This window comes from Impatiens glandulifera, chromosome 1, assembly GCF_907164915.1.
Source record: "Impatiens glandulifera chromosome 1, dImpGla2.1, whole genome shotgun sequence".
Taxonomy (NCBI): Eukaryota; Viridiplantae; Streptophyta; class Magnoliopsida; order Ericales; family Balsaminaceae; genus Impatiens; species Impatiens glandulifera.
The window spans coordinates 76,874,892-76,898,028 of record NC_061862.1 but is presented as its reverse complement, the minus strand read 5'-3'; the positions used below and the strand labels follow the sequence as shown (position 1 = coordinate 76,898,028).

The 23,137-nt window shown below is 29.5% G+C and overlaps 3 protein-coding genes across 4 annotated transcripts; 1 reads left to right on the top strand and 2 right to left on the bottom strand.

The window, feature by feature from the left end:
* Positions 1-1,569: 1,569 nt before the first annotated feature.
* On the bottom strand, positions 1,570-3,452 carry LOC124921672 (protein mago nashi homolog 2-like). Its single transcript, XM_047462359.1, has 3 exons — positions 3,130-3,452; positions 2,766-2,942; positions 1,570-1,852 (listed from the first exon to the last, which is right to left on the bottom strand). The coding sequence occupies exons 1-3, from the start codon at positions 3,349-3,351 to the stop codon at positions 1,793-1,795; spliced, it is 459 nt and encodes a 152-aa protein (XP_047318315.1). The 5' UTR covers positions 3,352-3,452; the 3' UTR covers positions 1,570-1,792.
* Positions 3,453-12,559: 9,107 nt separating this feature from the next.
* Positions 12,560-19,374, bottom strand: LOC124918960 (nitrate regulatory gene2 protein-like). Of its 2 annotated transcripts, XM_047459048.1 has the most exons (5): positions 18,283-19,374; positions 18,018-18,202; positions 17,719-17,942; positions 15,750-16,520; positions 12,560-12,792 (listed from the first exon to the last, which is right to left on the bottom strand). In XM_047459048.1, the coding sequence occupies exons 1-4, from the start codon at positions 19,328-19,330 to the stop codon at positions 15,761-15,763; spliced, it is 2,217 nt and encodes a 738-aa protein (XP_047315004.1). In that variant the 5' UTR covers positions 19,331-19,374; the 3' UTR covers positions 12,560-12,792; positions 15,750-15,760. The 2 variants fall into 2 exon arrangements, with proteins under 2 accessions (XP_047315004.1, XP_047315003.1); XM_047459047.1 differs by lacking the exon at positions 12,560-12,792 and having other exon boundaries at positions 15,456-16,520.
* Positions 12,705-14,862, top strand: LOC124918961 (ras-related protein RIC1). The gene is made up of 8 exons (XM_047459049.1): positions 12,705-12,835; positions 13,370-13,442; positions 13,549-13,596; positions 13,676-13,723; positions 13,789-13,860; positions 13,943-14,098; positions 14,189-14,292; positions 14,643-14,862. The coding sequence occupies exons 1-8, from the start codon at positions 12,822-12,824 to the stop codon at positions 14,737-14,739; spliced, it is 612 nt and encodes a 203-aa protein (XP_047315005.1). The 5' UTR covers positions 12,705-12,821; the 3' UTR covers positions 14,740-14,862.
* Positions 19,375-23,137: the final 3,763 nt, after the last annotated feature.

Here is a 23,137-nt window from a genome sequence, read left to right as displayed (position 1 = left end):
ATATATATATATAGATTAGTTAGTTAAAAAAATGAACTTATATTAATAAAATATCTCGCGAACATCAAATTTGGTGTTGAATTTAAAATATAAAGTGTTATTAGCTTAGTTGGTTAAAAAGTTATACTTGTTTTATGTTTATGGGTGGGTCAACCCACAATCTTACTCAAGTATCTATTTACTCTCACAAACACTTTAAAAATTAAGTATCATTATATATATATATATATTAGTTAAAAAGTTTAACTTATATTGATAAAATGTCCCATGTTCATCAAATTTGGGTGTTGAATTTAAAATATAAAGTGTTATTAGCTTAGTTGGTTAAAAAGTTATATTTGTTTAGTTAGGTTGCAGGTTCGAACCATAATTTTAAGTTTATGGGCGGGTCAACCCACAATCTGACTCAAGTATTCATTTATTCTCATATATATATTCAAATTAACCACAGTTCTCGACCCGACAATCTAGACATTTTAAAAATTAAGCATTATTATATATTTATAATATGATGGGAGACTGCCTTTACAAATTATAATCCTTTCCACTTCATTCACAAATTAATTCTATTCTAAATGATGCCAATAATTTGAAGATAAAAAATACCACAAAAGATGAGTAAAGAACCCGCTTAATGGATAATAGTTTGATTCTAATGGGATGAAAACAAGATTCCTAGTATATCATGCCTATTTTCATAGAGACGTTTCCCACTAGAGCACTTTGTATATATTTCTCAATTAGAACGTGGTGCTGGATCAGTGAATCCTGCACATCTTTGTGAAATATCAAAACAAATAAGGCCAAATCCATTGTTTCGCTCCCTCTTGTCGACTCTCCGTTCTCTTCCAAAACTAAGACACTCCCTGATTCCGATAAGCTATTCGCTAAAGATGTGGATATTTTCGGAAAAGTGGAGAATCTTCCAATAAAATGGAGAACCTGGATAGGGGCTGGCTTTCTAGCCAGGCTATGTTGAATGTGAGTTTCCGCCAGATCAAGTCAGTCCTCTTTAGTCTCAAAAGACAGCGGGGACAATAACTTTGCACTTTTACCAGATATGGGAAGACGGAATTTGCTCTACATTTCTTACTTGTTGTAGCTTATTACATGGGTCGTGAGTGGGAACTTCGTTTCCGTTTAAATATGCAACCTCCGATTGTCTCGAACCCGCAACTTCCACCTTGAGAGGGCGGTGCTCTATCCAATTAAACTACAATCCTAGAAAAATAAGAGATAGCAGAAACTCTTATTTTTTTTTTGTGCAGGAATCTAGGAAGAACATACTTGTTTCTGACCCAGCATCTGAATGATATTTTAAGTAAATATCTAACTTGAGAAGTTGAGATTATGTAGGTTTTAGTATAATATTATGATATATACCAATACATAAAGAAATTATTTGAAAAAAATAGACACCCAACTAACTGTCAAGATTCTGCACCAATTTTAGTATAGACTATAGACAACTGACAAGTATATAATAATCAATACAAATTTTGCCAACATATACATATTCAAATCTTAATCATTTTACTGTTTTATATAAATTTATATAATCATAGCCCATTAAATAAAGATAAAAAAAATATCAAATCAAATGACACATTATCTCAAATCTGAATCCATATCTAAAAATCAAACAAAAAAGATTAATGATCTTACACAAAACATCCACTCGACTCAAAAGATTCGTTGTTCAACTGAATCATGAAATTCAAACACCAGTGATGAGTAAGTAATGCAGTTAGAAGAATGACACAAGCTCTCAAATCCAAACTGCTGTTCTACCCTAGATAGGCTTGATCTTGAAGTGGAGGGAGATGAGCGAAAATACAAAACACTTCAAATCCTGAAAAGAAAGTATCATATTATTGAGCGCTGAAAAGATAATGCAGGAGCAAAAGAACGTAGAGATTTAGGTAAAATTCCAATTTCTGGACTCAAAACCCTGTTGGAGAATTCATACACCCTTATTATCGATTTGGCCTCTTGAACTAACAAAATCAATGCTGACATGACCTCTAAGTGGAACCATTTATCAATGGATCAATTTATGTTTTACAAGTCGAATGATCATTTCATAATCTTCAACTATAGAGGCTAGCATCATAACATTTCACCGCCATGACACCCTTTGAGACAACCTCTTAGTTCAAGACTCTTCCTCTTTTACAAGTAAACATGAACACAAATGACAAGAACGCGAGATGATGAATTATGGAATGAAATCTACTAGTCCAAACAACTTCACCAACTGTAGGATTAGATCCTGATCAGATGTTATCCATGACACGTGTGGTTAGCAATGTAGCTGATTAGGCTAGTCATGATACTTTTTTATTCAACTAATCAAATTTATTGTCGATATTTTTCTTTAGAAAATGAGAACCGACCATGTTCATCATCTCATTACAAATTTCGTAAACCTTTTCCAATACTAATACATGGATTTTCATTTTCCTGCAGACGAATTCATTTTTCCAGAGGGGGGGGGGGGGGGGGGGGGTGCATTGCATTGCATTGATCTTATTCGATCAATTAAACAAACAAAAGATTTGAACCTTTGCAATAAAACCCTCCACTAGAGCTTTCATTGTGATTACATCCGGGTTAACACCTTTTCAGATCCAGAAAGAGTTTCCAAATACATTATTGGTTCGATCATTCTGATGCTTGGTAAAAAGGGTTTCTAATAACAGGGGCAGATAGAATATAACAACATAATAGAAGAAAGAAAAGCAAAGATCACTCAAATAACAAACCTGAACAAGATAGTAGAAGATACGAAGTCCTTCAGGATCTTTGCTGCTCTGAACATCAACTAGAGACCCAATCTTCGAAGTAGTGAAGGAAATATGTTCATTTCCCATAACAATCTCAAGCTCTTGACGCCCAACACGATCAGGTTCTGGCCAGTTGTTATCATCTTCCTTCATCAGCTATATACAATTTCAACAGTTCAATTATTCAGCACAACCTCACAAAATACATTTCTAATTTACGATATAATCAGTGAAAATGTATCCAAAGATAAACCCTAATCCCTAAATCGGCAGCAGATTTTAGAAAAACAGAAAGTAAAGTATTTTGAGAAAGAAACCCTAGAAAGTAAAAAGAGGAGCAAACCTCGCTATCAGAGACGATGCGGCGGCATTCTCGGAGGACGGAAGGGGTAAGAAAGACCTCCTTGCGGATCATGGTATCGTTCTTGTAGTTAGAGTTGTTGGCATAACGGAGCTTCCCATCGGGTCTGAACTCGAACTCCAAAAACTCGTGGCCGAACTTCCCCTTGTGTCCAACGTAGTAGCGTAAGTAGAACTCTTCGGCGGCGGCGTCTTCTCCGGCCATATCCTTCCTGGTTTTCACGAATGCTCAACAATGGAGGAGAGATAGAGAGACGGCGAAGTCGACCTTAATTTGCCCTTGATTTGGCGGCCACCAAATAAATCTTTCAATTATCAACAAAATGGTGGTGTCATTAATATATCAATTTACAAAATTATCAACAATTTCTTTTATTTTATATAGTATTAAATCATTTCAAATTAATTTTTTTTTTCTTAGATTACTTTATTGATAATCTTATAAAAAAAATAGGAATTTAAGTATTAATAATTGAACTAGTAAAATATCCTAGTAAAATACCTTACGTTGTACACAACGGAAAAAAATATAAATGAAATTTTTATATGATATTTAATTCAATAGGTTTATATATAATAAAAAAATATTTATATAAAATTAATATATATTTATATTAAAACAAAATATATATACATATGAACTTACAATATTTTAATTTTTTATAAACGAACTTATATGAACTAAATATTTTTATATAAATATAAACATGAACTTACACTATTTTAATTTCTTTATTAATTTTATAAGTTTTGTTCTTTTTAATGTTAAAGAATGAAATTTTTTAATGTAAATTTAGTGGTGTTCTGCAAAATGTATTCATAACAATTATTAAGAAATACTAAATCGTTGGAATAAGCTAAATTTAACCTCTTCAACAAAAACGGTGTCACCCTACATTACACCAAATTTAGACAAAGATTTCTATACCAACTTGCTTTTAAGATGTGCTGAAATCTTCTTTTTAAATCTATGTAATTGTAATGAAAAGTGATCAGTTATGTTTACATGTTGTGTAGATGAAAGTTAAGATTTTAATTCCATTTAAGCCATCTGGTCCATTAGAGTCATTCCATGTCATCTCCATCTGCAAAATGTGTTTTCATAACTCAATCATTAAGAATATACAAAATCGTTGGAAGAAGAAAAACCTAAATTTAACCTCTCCAACAAAAACGGTGTCACCTCTTTTACACCAAAATTTAGACAAAGACTTGTATACTCCACATACTTTCAATACGTGCTGAAATCTGATACAACTAAAATCATTTCATAACACACTCTTCACAATTAACTACATTATAACTGTCACTTTATTCTCGTCACTATATTTAACCATAATATTTTTCTCTCTTGTATCAAAATCTTCTTTCTGAATCTATGCAACTGTAATGAAAAGTGGTCAGTTATACAATTATCAATTCAAGTTTAGTAATAAAAAGAGAATCCAACATAAAAAATATAGGGTTTATGTTTTGTATCATCATCACAACCAAAAATATGTTTATAGGTTCATTCATAAACACTTTTGCATTATATTTCTGAAAAAACGTTAATAAATTTATGGATACAAAAAGATGTATTTGGTTGAGATACAATGAAAATAGAAACCTCCCACTCTGAAAGAGAGTAATATTTGAAAACAAATTTGTATCTAAACATTAATATGATACTTCAAATATTCTAGAGACATTAAGATTTCTTTAAAAAAAGGTAAGACCTTGATTTATATTGTTTTTCTTTGAGCCAATATGAGTTTATAAGCTGCATATATCACTTCTAGTGTACCATTTCTCGTGACAACACTCATACAAAAACATTTAATACCACGTCTTTCAAAATTTCCTTGAATGATACCCATTTTTATGTGTGCTTCTGGATGATCCATTTTGTTATAAACTACCAAACATCTTTCTGAATCTATGTAACTGAAATGAAAAGTTGTCAGTTATATAATTATCAATTCATGTTTAGTAATGAAAAGAGAATCTAACATAAAAAATAAAGAGTTTATGCTTTGTATCATCATCACAAACAAAAATATGTTTATAGGTTCATTCATAAACACGTGTGTTATATACTTCTGAAAAACTGTTAATAAATTTATAGATAGAGAAAGATGTCCATAGTTGAGATACAATGAAAATTGAGACATCCCACTCTAAAAGAGAGCAATATTTGGAAACAATTTTGTATCTAAACATTAATATAAGATTTTAAATATTCTAGAGATATTAAGATTTCTTTTAAATAAAAGGTAAGAACTTTATTTATACTGTCTTCTCTTTGAGCCAGTATGAGTTCATAAGCTACAGGTATCACTTTGTGGGTACCCTTTCTAGTGGCAGCACTAATACAAAAAACATATAATGTCACGTCCTTTAATATTTTCCTTGAATGATGCCCATTTCTCATATGCTTCGGGAAGATCAATTTATTTATAATCTACCCAACATGGTTTTTCAGAAAGCTCTAGAATAAACAATTATATTTTAAGCCGAACTGAATCATATTCGTATTCTGGCTGTTCAGATGAACCATCAATAACTTGTACCTGGTTTTCATAATGGTTATAAATAAGCAGCAACACAGTATGATGACATTAATGAATATATAGTTTCATTTTCCAAAACAAAACATCTTTCTATGTGACTAAGAAATTCATGGATTAAACCAAAACCTTGCTGAGCTCTCTCGAGTAAACCAAGCAAATCTGTGACAACAATTGTTATGTCATAATCGAATTAAACAATGCCTAGAGTTGGAAGTAAAGTGATGAATTTTTATATAATCTCATAATTAACCCTAGATTCAATTATAAAAAGATTTAGAATTGGCTCAAACTTTAAGCAATTAGGAAGAATAAAATTTATTTAGACAACTTTTAGAAATCAAAAGTTGAGAAAATGGTGGAAGGTGCACTCTCCTCTTAAAATTATATAAAGTTTTATTTATTAAAGGAGATGAGAAAGTAAGAATCTTTCTTTGTCATTTCGTCGAATACTTGGTATCCTACAACTATCACGTCACTCCTCCGATTCTTCTCATCTCTCCTCTTCCTCGTCGTCTTCATCGCCATCGTCGTCTCATCAGGGGAAGAAGACGATGCACTCACCATCTACGATGTCTTGCAACAAAACAATTTTCTGGTATGTCGTCTACCAAAAAGTGTAACATAATACAAGTTCAATCGAAACTCAGAAAAATCAATGTGTACCTTAAGGATATATGTAGTTACAGCGTGGAAGGTTAGTAGAAGACGACGCGATGAACGTCACATCCTCCTGTGCATCAATCTCATCTGGATTGAATTAAACATTAAAAATAATTGGAGCCCCGAGAAATCTATCCAATAATATAAAGAGAAAATAAAATATAAATTAATTATTAAAGTTATAAAAAGAAAATAAAAAAATATTAATTAAGAAGAAAAAATTAATATATATAAAAATAATTATGATAATAATAATAATAACTCTCAAATTTTCTCATATATATATATATATATAAAGAGAAAAAAAAATTAGGAAAGTAAATTAATATATATTAAATTATAGGTGAGAAAAATGTTATTTGTTTTTAAAATATTTAATTTTTAAATAAATCAAAAATACATATAATTTTTTATTTTATTAAAAAAAATATAAAATTTATTTGTGTGAAAATATAAAAAAAAATTAAGGTTTTTATTGGATAACAGGTAGTTTTGAATTTCAGGATTTATTCGAAATATTCAATATTTTGAATAATGAGGTTGATGTTTTATTGGTTATTTTGTGTGTTGTTCTATTATTTGCCGGCGCAGTTGCTAAATCTGCACAATTCCCTCTTCATGGGTAACCTGTGTGGTTACCCGATGCTATGGAGGGATCTACTCCTATTTCAGCGCTTATCCATGCTGCTAGCAGCGGGCATTTTTCTTGTAGCTCGTATTCTTCCTCTTTTCATAACCATACCTTATATAATGAATTTAATCTCGTTAATTGGTATAATAACATTATTTTTAGGAGTCACTTTAGCTCTTGCTCAAAAAGACATTAAGAGGGGTTTAGCCTATTCTACAATGTCTCAATTGGGTTATATGATGTTTACTTTAGGTATGGGATCCTATCGAATTGCTTTATTTCATTTAATTACTCATGCTTATTCGAAAGCATTATTGTTTTTAGCATCTGGTTCGGTTATTCATTCAATGGAAGCTATTGTTGGATATTCGTCAGATAAAAGTCATAATATGATTCTTATCGGGGGTTTAACAAAACACGTGCCAATTATAAAAAAACGCTTTTATTAGGTACACTCTCTCTTTGCGGTATTCCACCCCTTGCTTGTTTTTGGTCTAAAGATGAAATTCTTAATGATAGTTAGTTGTATTCACATATTTTTGCAATAATAGCTCTTTTCACAACAGGATTAACTGCTCATTTTTCTACTTCTTCCAAGTGCAGGATAACCCCAAGGGGTTGTGGGTTTTTTTCCACCAATTAAGGCTCTCCCTTCCCACCCCATGGGGATGGTCTATATGGTTCATAACTACTCCTCTTACTACGGGACGCTTCCCTAGCCAACGCTTAGATCCGACTCTACCCAAATGTAGGTGTTCTACGAAGTTATTATATATATATATCCCAAATTTTTAAAAATAATAATAATAATATAATATAGTTGTCTGGGTTCAATTCTTTCTAATACATATTTATATAAAATAAATTAGACCAACTTAAGTCCCTTAACAATAATTTGATTTTTTTTTTACATTAAATACAAGCTTCATAATTTTAATTATTTATTTTATACCCAATAAATAATTATATGAAAATCAAAGTACCATTAATTAATCACTCCACATAATTCACAATCAATAGGATGATAAAAGCATTATTGACTTTTTTTTTAAACGGATAAAGATTGTTGTTAATTTTCCATTAAAACAATTATGTTAAAAGTTATGGTTATTGATTTGTACTTTATAATCTCAATAAAAATTATCCATATTAATCTGTTTTAAGAAATATATAATTTTTCTAGATAAAACTGTCATAAAATAAAAAGTGAATTTTATTAATAAAAATATATTTCATCATAATTATCGTTAATTACATTTAAGAATTATTGAAAATATGATTGAAATGTAAAAAAAACGACTTTTTTTTTTACATTTAAAAAGTAATCCTTCAATTTTTATTTCTTAAAAATCATTTTAGAAATAGTCTTAATGACTCGCCAAAACCTAATAAAAAAATCAAAGTTGTTTAATCTTGAATCGAATGAACCCATCATCTCCATCAAAACATCAATTGAAATATTAAAAATCAACATATTAAAGTGACGACTAAAAGGACTTGAAACCAACCAAACAAATCGGAAATTATTATATATATATATATATATATATATATATATATATATATATAGTCTCTAGATAACTTTGCTCTCATCTGTCTTTGAGTAACAAAATAAGACTTAAAAGAGACGAAACATAATAGAGAAGAAAAATTATATTTCAAGAACCAATAAAAATACATGATAAGAAGTTTAGACTTATCATATGTGGTAGCTCAAGATTTCATACCACATTACACAAATACAGATCTTCTTTAAGGTTATAATAATATTTATTATCAGTTAATTTTATTTATAATAATTAGTTATAAATTAGAATAAAACTGAATTAATTAGAGGTTATAATAATATTTATTATCCATTAGTGTGAACATATTCAATGTAATGTAAGTATATTATTTTACAATTTAAATCTCCTAAATAGTTTTCATAATTAATATTAATATTTAATACAAATCTTAAATGTATTTTTAGATGAGAAGGGTTTATTATATTTGAATTTTTTATAAATAATCAAATTATTTAGATGAAATATTTAATAAAAAATATTAATATATATAGATGGTAGGTTATATTTATTGATTTTATTTTTATTAACATTTTTTTAATAAAAATAGGAGTATCAAAAACTAAAATATAACATAAAATTAGTAGATAAAAATAGTAGTTGCACAATAAAATTAAATTCATAAAACACATTATTATTTCATTAAAATTATGAGTTCTAAACAAATTATTCCAAGTTAGTGTATATATAAGAAATCTAAAGCTAAACACAATTATCTCAAAATTAAAATATTTTAAGTAAACAAACATTCAGACAATAGCTTGCATCTAGAAGTATAATGGCATATAATGGCTGAAAATACCTGAAATAAACCAAATAAAATCAAGAACTAATGTAATAGAAAAATTAAAAAATCTTTTTACAAATGAATTTTATGATAAAATGATCTAAATTTCACTGACTTACCAATGCTCACACCTTCAGGCATGATAACACGATTATCACCAAAAACAACTTTGCATAACCATGATAGCACCATTATCGCTAAAACCTAATAAAAAAATCAAAGTTGTTTAATCTTGAGTCCAATGAACCCATCATCTCCATCAAAACATCAATTGAAATATTGAAAATCAACATATTAAAGTGATGACTAAAAGGACTTGAAACCAACCAAACAAATCGGGAATTATTATATATATATATATATATAGTCTCTAGATAACTTTGCTCTCATCTGTCTTTGAATAACAAAATAAGACTTAAGGAGAGACGAAACATATATAATAGAGAAAAAAAGTTATATTTCAAGAACTAATAAAAATATATGATAAGAAGTTTAGACTTGAGCTCAAGAGTTCATACCACATTACACAAATATGGATCTTCTTTGAAATAACTAAAAGCCTCGTTCTCGAGAATGAAAGAAGAGAGAGAAATATATATATTTAAGAAAGAGAAAATACCTATGATGATGATGTTGATCATTTTGGAGAGAGCGTGATTAATATATATAATATTTTAGACGAGAATCATTAAGTTTATTTTTAAAATAATTAATAAAAAAATATTAATATATATATATATATAAAAGAGTAACAGACATAGAGACATAAAATAATTAATGATGAAAGTTAATAGAATTGATGAAAAAATATATATTTTATATATTATTAGTGTGAATATATATATGGTAAGGAATAAAAAAACAATTAATTGATAAAGATAAATGAAGAGAGAGAAATATATATATATATATATATATATATATATATATATATATATAAGAAAGAGAAAATACTATGATGATGCTAATAATTTTGGAGAGAGCGTGATGTACACCTCCAACCTTTTAAATTAAACGTTATTAGATATATATAGATAATCCAACATTTAACCAATTCCTAAAAATTTAACTTAAAACTCTTATAATATATAAATAAATTATTGTTTTTATATATTTAACTATATTGATGAGTATTCGGAGGCGGAATCGAGTTATGGTGGAGAGGAGACACAAATACTATATTCATTCCATCCCGGTCAACTAGCGATCATATCGGAGAAAAATCGAGATCAAATTTGTTGTTTCTAAACATGTACCCTACAATGTGTCATGGTTTTAACAAAATTATTGATTTTTTAACTTTTCTCTCTTAAACCATCCCCAATTCCTTCTATTTAAATAGGATGTACATGCATAGTGTGGAAGGAAAATTTAATGAGATGATACCGAAGATACCCTTAATTGTAAAAGGTGCCAGCGCTTAAAAAAAAAAGCGTTGGTGACACTTTTATTTTTTTGGACGAAAATGTCTCATTTGCGAGACGCAACTGGTATTCGCGAGATGCACCCAACAACCGCGAGACGAAAAAAAATTTGAAAAAAAAATCGTCTCTCGAATGCCAATTGCGTCTCGCGATAGGGACAATTTCATCAAAAAATATAAAAGTATCACCAGCGCTTTTTTTTAAGGGGGTCAAAAAAGTCAAATAGCCTAATCTTTAAGGCCATTTAATCAAATTTTCCGTATGCTCTTCAAAACTAACTCAAATGGGATAATTTGAATAAAGAACCGCTAGACGGATTATTATTATTATTAAATCATGGTTGTAGTATAACCGATTTAGTACTAAAGTGGCTCCTTAAGGCAAGTGAGGCCGACTTATTTAAACTTGGTTTAATTGTTATTTGAGACACAAAGCTCACATATTAAATTGTACTATCCTAATTTTAGTTAGCTGAGGTTTTGTCTCAAAATGAATAATATATCCGTTCTTATTGTTTTGACATATTATTTTTTTTAACTATTTGATAGTGTCAGTAATACTTAATTTTTTATATTCGAATTTAAAAAAATTAAAAGATATATAATTTATATTTATATTTCATATAATTTTAAAACGATATAACTTTATAGTTTGTATATGGTTTACAATTTTAGACGTATTTATTTAAACGACTCGATATAAATAGGCGGAGGATTAGAGCGGTTAGATGAGCCAACCCATAGCGGGGCGGTCCTACCCACCAAAATTATCGTTTGACGGGTCGACGACCCACCATCCCGGCGGGCTGAAAATCCCCAACTCAATTAAACTCAAGATGGGTTGCGGATTAGGCGGGCCAACCCGGATTGTCTCATTACAAATAAAAATAAATAAAAAGTAATAATAGTTATAAAAAACAAGAATTTAAGAACATGATCAAATAGTCGTACTACAAAAAATGAAGGTAATTAAAAATTCAAATCAAAATAAACTAATATATGAAGTCACAAGTCACAAATAAGTCAAAAACATAATTAAAAATTTGTAAATAAAATTATCGATAGCATATCCATCTAACCAATTACGAGTACAAATAAGAATTTGTACATTTTCAGAAAGAGTGAAACTTCTATAATTGATAAACACCCGAGCACCAATGAAAAAAGTTGATTATGATACAACAATAGTTATAGGAATAGTCAAAACATCACATAACATAAGTGAAAGGATTGGGTGCCATAAATTTTTTTTTTGCCAACCCGGCAAACCCAAGCCTGACCCGCTTAGGCCCGCGATCCGAACGGGCTGACCCGTGTAAGCCCACTTCTAAATGGGTTGCTAATATTTCAACCCAACCCGTCTAAATTATTTGGCGGAGCGACCAACCCAACGAGCTTAACCCAAATACACCATATTTTTGTCAATCATGTTTATTTATGAGATGAGTATAATGTGTGCAAAGAGTTGAAAAGATTTTAGTTTAAAAAAAATTATATTTTTCATTTATAAATGTCACAAAATATATATATTTTTAAAAATACTACAATGGTTTTGAACTCTATATATAATTCAAAGATGGAGTTATATTTTAATAAAAATGACAACTTTGAATATCATTAAATTTATCCCAAACAATTAGATACCAAATTCGATGGGTCCCTTATGACCCTGACTTAATTTAAAAAGTATAGATAAAGAGCTCAACTCATTTATTAAATTAACCTATTTAAAAACTTTTTAGGTACAATTTAATAAAAAATATTAATTAATATATAAATCTTAAAAATTACAAGTTTTCAAATATTACCACTATTGTCGGTAGTAGAGGAGAATCAACAAGGGTCGTTGATCTCAATCTTCGTGGCGTGTGATGAAATTGAAACATGGGACAGGTGGCAGAAATTGATCCGTACGATAGAACAAAACTATTTCATGTTCGTTTTCTCCGTCATCTCTATTATGTAGTCTTCTCTATCTCTCTATATCTCCTTCCTTCACGGATTCATCGGATCTCAGCTCCTCTATAACTGCAAACTTATACTGAACTCTCTCAGCCATGAATCCCGAATAGTAAGTTATTGTCTCTCTTTCATAAACCACAATTCCTTTACTGAATGAATGCTTATCAAATCTTAGATTTACATATATTCTTGTAAATATGATTCAGTTTTTCAACATTTAGTTTGATGAAACTCCTATTTTCCTTATATTCTGCACAAATCACCTTGATGCCCAAATTGTTTTTGATCATAGTTAGTTTGATGGCTACCATAGTGGCACTGATATGACAACTGGATAGTTTAGGAAGTGGGTTTCTGTAAATGTATGCTTGTTTTTAAGAGTAGGGTATTGCAGTATTACCCAAGTGTTCACATCAGAAGGATGAATGACCAAGGGGCTCGATTTTCATTTTGAGCTTGCATGTAATGTTGATGTTTGAATTGGGTTTGACACATTGTTTGTTAGGTCACTTACTACATTTAACGATACAGGATGAAGTTTGTGAATGATGAAGACCCTATAGACTTATCGTATGGAATGAAGTTATTGATATGTTTTATAATTCATCGTGTTTATTGTTGGATACTTTAATCTTCTCTCCAGTGATTATTTGTTCAAGCTGTTGTTGATTGGAGATTCTGGTGTTGGAAAGTCGTGTCTTCTTTTGAGATTTGCTGTGAGTTCTTAATCCTTACAAACTTGAAAGCATTATTTTTGCATGAGTTTGTTGTTTATGAAGCTTTTGATTATTGTTGTGAGATCGATGTTTTCTTTCTTTCTAGGATGATTCATACCTAGACAGTTACATCAGTACCATTGGAGTTGATTTTGTAAGTAAAAGAATTATTGTAGTAATGGAAGTTCATGATACATGTGCCCAATTTATGAATATCTTCTATTTTCGTGTAGAAAATCCGCACAGTAGAGCATGAAGGAAAGAGTATTAAACTTCAAATCGTAAGTTCAAAGTTTAATTCTACTTTATTGTTGAAATTATTACGCATTTATATTTCAATGTGCAGTGGGACACGGCTGGACAGGAACGTTTTAGGACAATCACTAGTAGCTACTATCGCGGAGCACATGGTATTATTGTGAGTGATTTTTCTTTTTCCTTCTTCTGTAACTAATTTTCATTCACTATATGCTTTTGAACTAATTTATTTGTTGCTATAGGTGGTTTATGATGTGACGGAACAAGAAAGTTTCAACAATGTCAAACAGTGGTTGAGTGAAATTGATAGATATGCGAATGAAAACGTGAACAAACTTCTCGTGGGTAACAAATGTGATCTCGAGGAAAATAGGGAAGTTTCTTATGATGCAGGCAAGGTAAGATTTTTACTTTTACAATTTGTATTACAAGAGTTATTGTAAAAACTATTTCTAATAATACAGACAATGTTTAACCATCTCTTTCAGGCATTTGCTGATGAATTGGGTATACCATTCATGGAGACTAGTGCAAAAGATTCTACAAATGTTGAACAGGCTTTCTTGGCAATGTCTACTTCAATTAAAAATAGGTAAATCCTAAACCAAAACTTTTCTAGGAACTCTAATTAGAATCTGTTAGATCCCCATGTAGAAGGATATCTTCAAAGACCCCTTGGTAGTAATGCCCTTAAAAACCAATTTGATTCTCATTGAAATTAACAAGATTAAAGTGGCATTAGTCGAGGTATCCAAAAGTTAGCCTAACCTAGACCCTGTGGTAGGATCGGTTTGGGTTTGGCATAAGGTGTCCTCAGGATTAGGTCAACCCTCTTCCGTTTTCAAATATGTTATGAGCTCTTAATTATGTATTGGTGAATCAAATACTCTTAGGATTACACATTTATTTTTTTGATAAAGAATTGTTTTGAATTTTGTATAGAATGGCAAGCCAACCAGCCACTAATAATGGGAAGCCTCCAACGGTTAATATGCGTGGGCAGCCTGTCGCACAGAGCAGTGGCTGCTGCTCTTCCTAGTGAAGTAAACACGACTTTATTCCATCTGTGTTGTCATCCTAAGATTTGTATTTCTTCTCTTGTTACTTACCTTTTTTTAGCGTCTAGAACTACTACTACTTTTCTTATTATTGTTTTTTTTTAAGAAAAAGTTCTCCAAAACATGTGTATAATGGTGTTATGGACATGTTATGTTTCAGGTTGGGTTACCTAAACTTCTAGAAACAAGTTTTTATTTTCTTTAAGCAATCAAAGTCGAGGTCTTAATTACTTTAGAACCATCTGGACTAAGAAACAAACATTTCAAATATTGATAGATTGTACCAATAATAAGGGTCTTATAAGATGAGAGTTGAATTGGGTTTATTCATTTGTTCCACCCTAACATCAATATTTCCACCTATATTATATGATAAATTTTATTTAAGGCTAGTTAAATTTTGATTATTGTAGTTTAGTATTAGATCATTATTGCATCTTTAATTCTATAACTCACTTTGGGATCACTCTATATGATAAATTTTATTTAGGGCTAGTTGAATTTTGATTATTTTAGTTTAGTATTAGATCATTATTGCATCTTTAATTCTTTTATTACTCATTATTTAATTTATCAATAAAATTAATAAAATAGTATCTATATTTACCTAAATAACTCACTTTGGGATCATTCTATATCCAAAAAACTATTGACAACCACATGTATTAAGAATTTCAGATACAAAAACATTTCCATATCTCAAGCAATAAAAGACTAACCTAATTTCAAAGGACAAATGTTGTTTCCTAATATCCTTCTTTCTTATACATCACCATATATAATACAACTTATTTCCAAAATAAAAAAAGGAGTGTAAGCTTGCACCTAAGATCCTTTTTAAGTGTTCCGAGTATAAAGACTCGAATCTATAATCTTATGAAAATGAGTTCTTGTGCTCTTCCATTAGCTAAAAGAGGCTTCTATAAATAATATCTCAAATCACAATGCAAATAATCATATTTTCAAAGTATCAAAAAGTATTAATCATTACCTCCCATTCATTTACTTAATGGTGTAAGATCGACCACAAGCAATCTCGAGTGCCTCCTTCGTCAACCCCGTGAAACTAGTCATCGCCTGAAACACACCCGGCAAGCCAGTCTGAAGATTATTAAGCGTCATTGCTCTAGTAACCTCAACCGCCTTCGAATACCTCACCATCTCATCTTCCACCCTCCTTTGACAAACCGCAAGTTCCTCTTTCTTATCTGAAAGCGGATCATGCGCATCCAATCCAACCCCAATGCCAACTGTCGAGTAAGAACGATAAAATTTCCTCTCTAAATTTCGAACACCCGACGATTTTCTCTCCAACTCTTTCGAAGTAGTTTCCATTCGTCTCTTTGTCTTGATTTCTTCAGTTTGCTTTAGCGAAATCGAGTGAATTACGTTTACGAAGCTTTTAATGGCTTCAGAAGCGACAGTGTCGGGGACGAATTCGAGGGCGAGTTTCCATTCGTCGATGAATTCGAATGCATTTGATTTTTCTTTTGTTGTTGTTGTTGGTTCGGTTTTGATGGGAAGGAGGGTTAGTTTGAACCAAGAGTGGAGGGAATGGATGAAATCACGTTGGAATTTTATAAGGTTGAAGAAACTCGAATGCCAAGAGGAGATTGATGACTCCAGATCGCGAGTTGATTGACGGTGGAGATCGGTTGTTGATTCGCCTTTTGTTGTTTTATTTATTAGGCCTTTGACTTGCTGTACTATCTGGTTTTGGATTTCATGGAATTGATTCATTGATTTCCACATGTACATAAACCTGAATTCATGCAAATTGACACAATTAACAAAATGGGTGTACAATTTTTACACATTATATGTTGAGAAAAGCAGAGATTTGTATGATCTATATTGGGTGATTTGGATAATCAATGAATTATTTGAAAGTAACTTTTGTTACACCTTGTTCATTGTTCAGTGTATTGGTTATTGATCAGGATTATTTGGATACAATTAAATAACTCACCATTCTTTCCCTATCCAATAATCAATCAATTTATCAACCAAAATTCAAAAATACTCTATGTTTCTTCTAAGAAAATATTTATTTTTTCATTACATCAAATCTTTCGGCCAATAACCCAACTTTTCAGAACTCAAATCCGAACAAAGCTTATAAAAGAAACTAAGTTAGTTTGCAAATAAATGAAGCTAAACAAGAATTAACAAGAATTAGGGCTTTTTCTAAGGTGATTTATATCTTATTCATCAATCAAAACTCTCTTAGGTCATGTTTGATGTGGGTTATTTGAGATTAATTTCAAAACATACACTACCCAATCATCAATCTACTAAGTAATCACATTATTTAAATGATTCACCAAAATACTGTCTATTTAAAATATATATTCATTTACCTAAATAACCTGATTTTCAATAACCTCCATCAAACAAGAGCAAACAAAGGTTTATTTTTATTTTTATACATTTAAAAATATTAATTATTGAGGATGTTTTGGTCATTTAACTCAAATAAATCACTTTTTTCGTCGTATAATATTTTTCTGAAAATCCCCCCACCCCCTCCAAAAAAAAAAAAAACCCAGTTCAAACAAGCTATTAATTAACTGATATAAGCAATGACTAAGTGCAAGATAAATATTAGCATGTATTAGACTTTGATGATCAACTAAGTAAATTTTAGTAAGAATCTAGTATAGCAAATAGAAGCCCAAGTCAATGAAAGATGTCAAAGCTTTCAAAAATCAAATTTGGAAACACTTTCTCCATCTAATTCCGAATTAGATACTTTAAAAACTAAAATGTTTTCAAATAAATTGAGTTTTTTTCTTCCAAACTCAGCTCCAACTTGAGAAAGGTGTTTCCAAATGACAGTTTTCCATTTTTCTTTAGAGGAAACAAGAAGAAAACAGTAGGATACACATTAATGGTCATGCTAAACAACAACAATGCTTAATAAACATGAAATTCAAGTTAAAGAAGATTTGAGAACTTACCCATGACAGAGTTCAACTAGTTGTGGTACAAGTTCACAGTCTCTTAGACCAATGATCGCAGTAGAGGTAGTGGAGACTGCCTGAGAAGTAACAACAATTAGTGACTGTAATCTCTTTATTGAAACCTTTGTCTTATCCAACTTTGCTTCTTCTTCCCCTCTGTACTCCTGATTTTGTAAAGTCGAAAGCTTCTTTTCATGTTCAATTTTCACACTCTCCCTAGCCTGCATTGATTTGATTGTTACATCTCTAATCTATTCAGGATTCTTCTAATGGGTAATGTGAACAATGATGAATACCTTGATTTCTTGATAGAGTTTCTTCTCCCACGCCAAGAGACGTTCCAAAGTTGAACAGAGACTCTTGTTACCTACAGATTCATGAATTGAACCTGGCTCGAACTTGTATTTGATTCCCAATGGTGGCTTAGATGTCCAACGAGAGCTCAAGTTACTGAACATCCCACTTGAATGATAAACAGTCTCTACAAAATTAAGAACTCGATAGGATTAAAAACTAATCAATAAGCTTCAATAATTAACCATGAATTCTGATTTGTCTTACTCTTCATCTGTCTAAAATTCATATCCATCTGAGCTCTGCTGGTTTCTAGCATTTCAGATACCTGATCACCAGCAGCAGCTGCTTTTTCAAAATACTCATTCAATGCCGCAACAATTTCCGCCAGATCCCTGTGGCGAACGACGATACTCATGTCGTCTTGTTGTCTAGTATCATCAGACTTCTCTGATTTGTTCATAGCCGGCGGGGGGTTGTTCTTCGCCGAGGGGGCGAAATTGGATTGAGTTCTCACCTCGGATCTGGAATCTTTGTCGTCATCTACCTCGGAAGAGCTCGTTGTGCTGTATTGGTCATGTTCATGGTCACCCCATTCACTGCACTGTACTTCTTCTCTTTCGATTTCTTCTTCTTCTTGTTGTTCTTCTCCATGGTTAGGATGCTTCTTTTCACGGTTGTAGTTGTATTTGGAGTAAGTTGAAGACGCCTTATCTTCATCTTTATTGTTGTTTCGACGGTTAAAGTATTCGGAATCGGGAGGAGATGGAGGATAGAAATTGTCCCAGTTCCAGACAGAAGATGCTTGAGAATGAGAAGGAGAGCTACAATAGTTTGAATTCGTCTTCCATGTATAGTTCGGAGCGTAATTTCTGGTTGATCTATTTGCAATTTCACTCCGCGGAGAGGAGGAAGGACTCGAATCAGAGAGGATGTGTGGCAACTTCATCGGCGGTTTCCGATGATAGCGGCGAGATGATATGATATGAGGCGGCGGCGGAGGAGGAGGCGGAGATTGATGGAGGGAGGGAGAAGGAAAAGTGCGAGGTTGAGATGGCGGCGGCGGAGGAGGAGGAGGAGATAGAGAAGAAGGTGTGCGTAGGAGGACAGCCGGCGTTTGATCGGAAATGGAGAGAGGTTCACCGGTTGCAAAAGCTGTTAGAGCAGAACCGGTGATGCGAAGTGAACGGCAGTAATCGGAATGAGCAGCGGCGAGGTGGTTACGAGCGTAGACTGCATCCTTCATGAGACGGCGGCGGTCCTTGCATCGCCGGACTGTATCCTCGTTATCGAGTTTGGACGCTGTGCACCCCATTTTAGAAGGAAAGAAGAAGGAGAAGAAGATGAAGAAAACCAGGTGCTCTGGATTTATACACTCATTGTGTTGACGAAGAAGACGACTCCATCATTCTATTAAACCCCCCACACTAATTACGCCTTATTATTTATTTGGTTTGAAATTCCTTAACTAAAAACTTGTTAGATAATAATTTATTTGAAATAAGGATGAGTTTATTTAAAAATATTTGTATGTATTGATTTTGAATAGGGCAATAATTTTGGACCGACACAAAAACATTCATGATCAATCATGAAAAAAATCAGGTTAAAGTATGTATTTTTTGTTTGGGTCAAAATCAGGTCGATTTGTTTAACATAATTAATAAACAGGTCAAAGTCGGGTCAACCTTTATAATTTTTTTTTAGTTTTATGTTATTCTTTTATATTCATCCACTCATTTTCTTTGTAATATTTTTTAAATGAATTTATAATTTAGCTTAATTTTTATTTTGTGATAGGTGAATTAATTACATTAAATTTGATTCGAATTGAATTAGGTAAATCATAAATAATCTGGTTTATATTAAAAATTTTGATCCAAATTATTAAACAGGTCAAGTTGATTAGTATTATTTAACTTTGTTAATCTGTAAACTACTCAAATTGTAGCCCCTAATTTTGAGTAGGTTTTTTTTTTTTTTTATATATAAGAAATGATTGGTATTAATATATTATTATATGATTAATTAGAGAATGAACGGTTATGTTTGATTATTTTAAAGTTTTTAAAAACTCAATGGTTATTTTTTCCATGTCCCCCTGATAAACTAAATTAATTAAATTATTATTAAAACATATTATATATTTTATTTTTTTTAGATTATAAATTTTAAGTCTTTTAATCAATTAACTTAACTTTCTTTAGTTTTTATATAAATAAAAATATTAAAAATTATCTTTCACCGAAAACATAAATCTCCGCATTTAAAGGTGCCTTTATTGAATTGATTCCTTTTTGAAAGCATATATGAAGGCAAACATAAATTGGGTAAAGTTAAGGTGAAAGTAAAATTAGTGAAAAATGGGGAAAGAGATATTATTTTTCTTCACTCTATCCCATAAGCCTCAATCTCACTATTTTAGTCCTTTTATAAGCATAAATATCTTCCCTTGTCTTTTCTTCTGTCTTAGTTTGATTTTCAAAAATAATTTAAATTGTTAGGATTTTAAAATAATTTATCATATTTAAAGTTTTAAGGCATGAAGTTACTATATAATTTACTTAGAAGTTAGTAATTGACACAAATTTTATTTGAAATATTTAACTCTTATAACTTAACTATCTTATAGATTTTCATCGTACAATTCATATTTCTTACCAATCATTCAATTTATTATTCGATAAACACTTAAACATATTTATATCATTTATACCTGATAACTTATAAATAAAAACTAGTGGTTATAGTTTGTTTTTCACATATTTAAATCAACTTGCTTAGTAATATAGAAATAAAATAAAAATAAAATAAAATAAAATAATATGTTTTATCATGAATTTTATTTTTTAATTTATTAATAAAAATTTTAAAATAATTTTTATTATTACAAAATTAATTATTAATATATATTAATATCCTCTAAATATTTTCAAAAATATATATTAAATTAGTTTATTCAAATAAAATTTTGATTTATTCAAATAAACTCATTCTTATCATAAATTCTCAGTGAAAAATTAATATGAGATTTTATATTCTTATTTCAAAATTCTTAAATATCATTATCTGGTTAAATATAAAAAAAATTCAATGTCTCTTAAATACTAATAAAATGTCATTTAAACATAGTATCATAAAAAAAATAGGCTTATTTAGCTTCTTTTAGTAAATTTACTTTTTATTTTTTAATTTATATATTTATTAATTAAATATTAATATATTTTCTTTTTCATTCTTTTTTTTTATTTAACCTCTTTTAATAAACTATACAAATTTTGCACTTATTTAATATATTATTATTGTTTATAGGATATATACTTAAATTACGAGGAGGATTAGACACACTACAAAGGAGAAACGAAATCAAACGTTTTAAAAAAATAAAAAAATAAATAGAATTGAGCAATCTGTTCAAAATCAAATTTTTATGAGTCTTTATTTAGAATGAAATTTAGAACAATGTAGTCGACAAGTTGAGAAAGATTAATAGTATAAAAAATTATGTTTAAGAGCAACTCCAACCCTATTACAAAAAATACCTTCAAAATGGGGTTTTCTCCTCTAATCCACAACCAAATTAAAACCCAAAATAAGTTTATACTCATTTTCTCTCCCATGAAAACGCAAATTTGTGTATGCACTATTCACATACTCAATTTTTTTTACAAATACAAAATGAACCATCTAACTATATTTATAAGTTAATTTTATATATTTTAATATTTTATATCCTTATTGATATGTTTTTATTTTTTTTTTTATTTTTATCTTCTCTTTTTATATTAATATTTTTTTATATATCATAAATTTATAATAATGAATAACATTGATAAAAAAAATTAAAAAATAATTTTTAATAATGTTTGTTTTGATATAATTGATAAAAAAATTAAAAAATAATTTTTAATAATGTTTGTTTTGATATAATTTTTTATATTTGTACAGTGTGATTGAGTTTATTTAATAAAATTTAATTTGTTTTTTTTATTAATGTTTGATTTGATATAATTTTATTGTTTATGTAATGTAATTTGTGCTTGTTTAGTTAATGATGTTTAATTTATTTTTTTTATGTGTAAATTATTAATTTATAATTAATTTTATCATATTTTATCTAATGATGTGAGTTTGAAAAGTATTAAGATTTAATTTGTAAAGTTGATAAATATATAGGTAGTATTGAAAAAATTTGTGTAAAAAGGAATATTCCAAAAATATTTTTTTTAGTTTAAAAATGAATTTTTGGGTTAAAGATGAATTACTGTTTAATGAGACACTTCCTGCATTTTGAGTTTAAAAATGGGTTTTTAGGTTGGAGATGGTCTAAAGTGTTTTAAATTATAATGTTTTTTTTATTTAAAAAATATTAATCTATATATAATTAACTCTTAAGTTTGAACAAGTATCAAAGCTAGAAAATAGGGTTTGGATCTTCTATATAAAATGACTTATTTTTTAATTTCTTGTTCACATATTTATTTTCTCATCAATTTGATCAATTAGGATAATAGTATTTTGAATTTGAATTATTTAAAATACTTTTTAAATAACTTATCATCTTTAATTTATCTACATTTTCAACTACCACATTAGTTAAATTATTAAAATACGAAAATATTATCTATTTATATTTTTCAATAAATTTTAACTTTTTTCATAAATTTTCATTTATTTTGTATAGCACAAATCCTAACAAGGTTATTATTTAAATAATCTAATGAATTATTTCAATAATTACAATTCTAACAAGGTGTATAACCAAATTATAGTGGTAGGCTGGACACAAACCCGGATTACTAAAATAATAATAAATAATAAAATATTAATACACTTTTGTCATCAAGGATCAATTTACTGTAAAGTCTACTTTTAACAGCTTGTTTAATTGATATAAAAGTGGTTTATTTAATTTTTCATAAACTTAAATATATAAATTAACTATATTAATAAAAAAAGTCTCATAACATAATTGTACCCTTTAGAAAAAGATGCAATGAGTCATTTTCTTCTTGGACAAGTAGGCTATAGTGGAACCATTTGTCAGCACTCACCTTTAAGTTTAGTTTGATTCAAATTTGATCAATTTAAAAAGACTTTATAAAGTTGAATTTAAGTTTAT

Excerpts from the sequence above, each read along its gene's own strand:
- LOC124921672 (XM_047462359.1), bottom strand. The coding sequence starts at position 3,351 with ATGGCCGGAGAAGACGCCGCCGCCGAAGAGTTCTACTTACGCTACTAC. Across the intron at positions 2,943-3,129 it reads GCATCGTCTCTGATAGCGAG|CTGATGAAGGAAGATGATAA; the intron begins GTTTGCTCCTCT and ends AATTGTATATAG. Across the intron at positions 1,853-2,765 it reads TCTTCTACTATCTTGTTCAG|GATTTGAAGTGTTTTGTATT; the intron begins GTTTGTTATTTG and ends CTTTCTTTTCAG.
- LOC124918961 (XM_047459049.1), top strand. Across the intron at positions 13,443-13,548 it reads GTCTTCTTTTGAGATTTGCT|GATGATTCATACCTAGACAG; the intron begins GTGAGTTCTTAA and ends CTTTCTTTCTAG. Across the intron at positions 14,293-14,642 it reads TCTACTTCAATTAAAAATAG|AATGGCAAGCCAACCAGCCA; the intron begins GTAAATCCTAAA and ends AATTTTGTATAG.
- LOC124918960 (XM_047459048.1), bottom strand. The coding sequence starts at position 19,330 with ATGGGGTGCACAGCGTCCAAACTCGATAACGAGGATACAGTCCGGCGA. Across the intron at positions 18,203-18,282 it reads GAATTTTAGACAGATGAAGA|AGACTGTTTATCATTCAAGT; the intron begins GTAAGACAAATC and ends TTAATTTTGTAG. Across the intron at positions 17,943-18,017 it reads AACTCTATCAAGAAATCAAG|GCTAGGGAGAGTGTGAAAAT; the intron begins GTATTCATCATT and ends AAATCAATGCAG.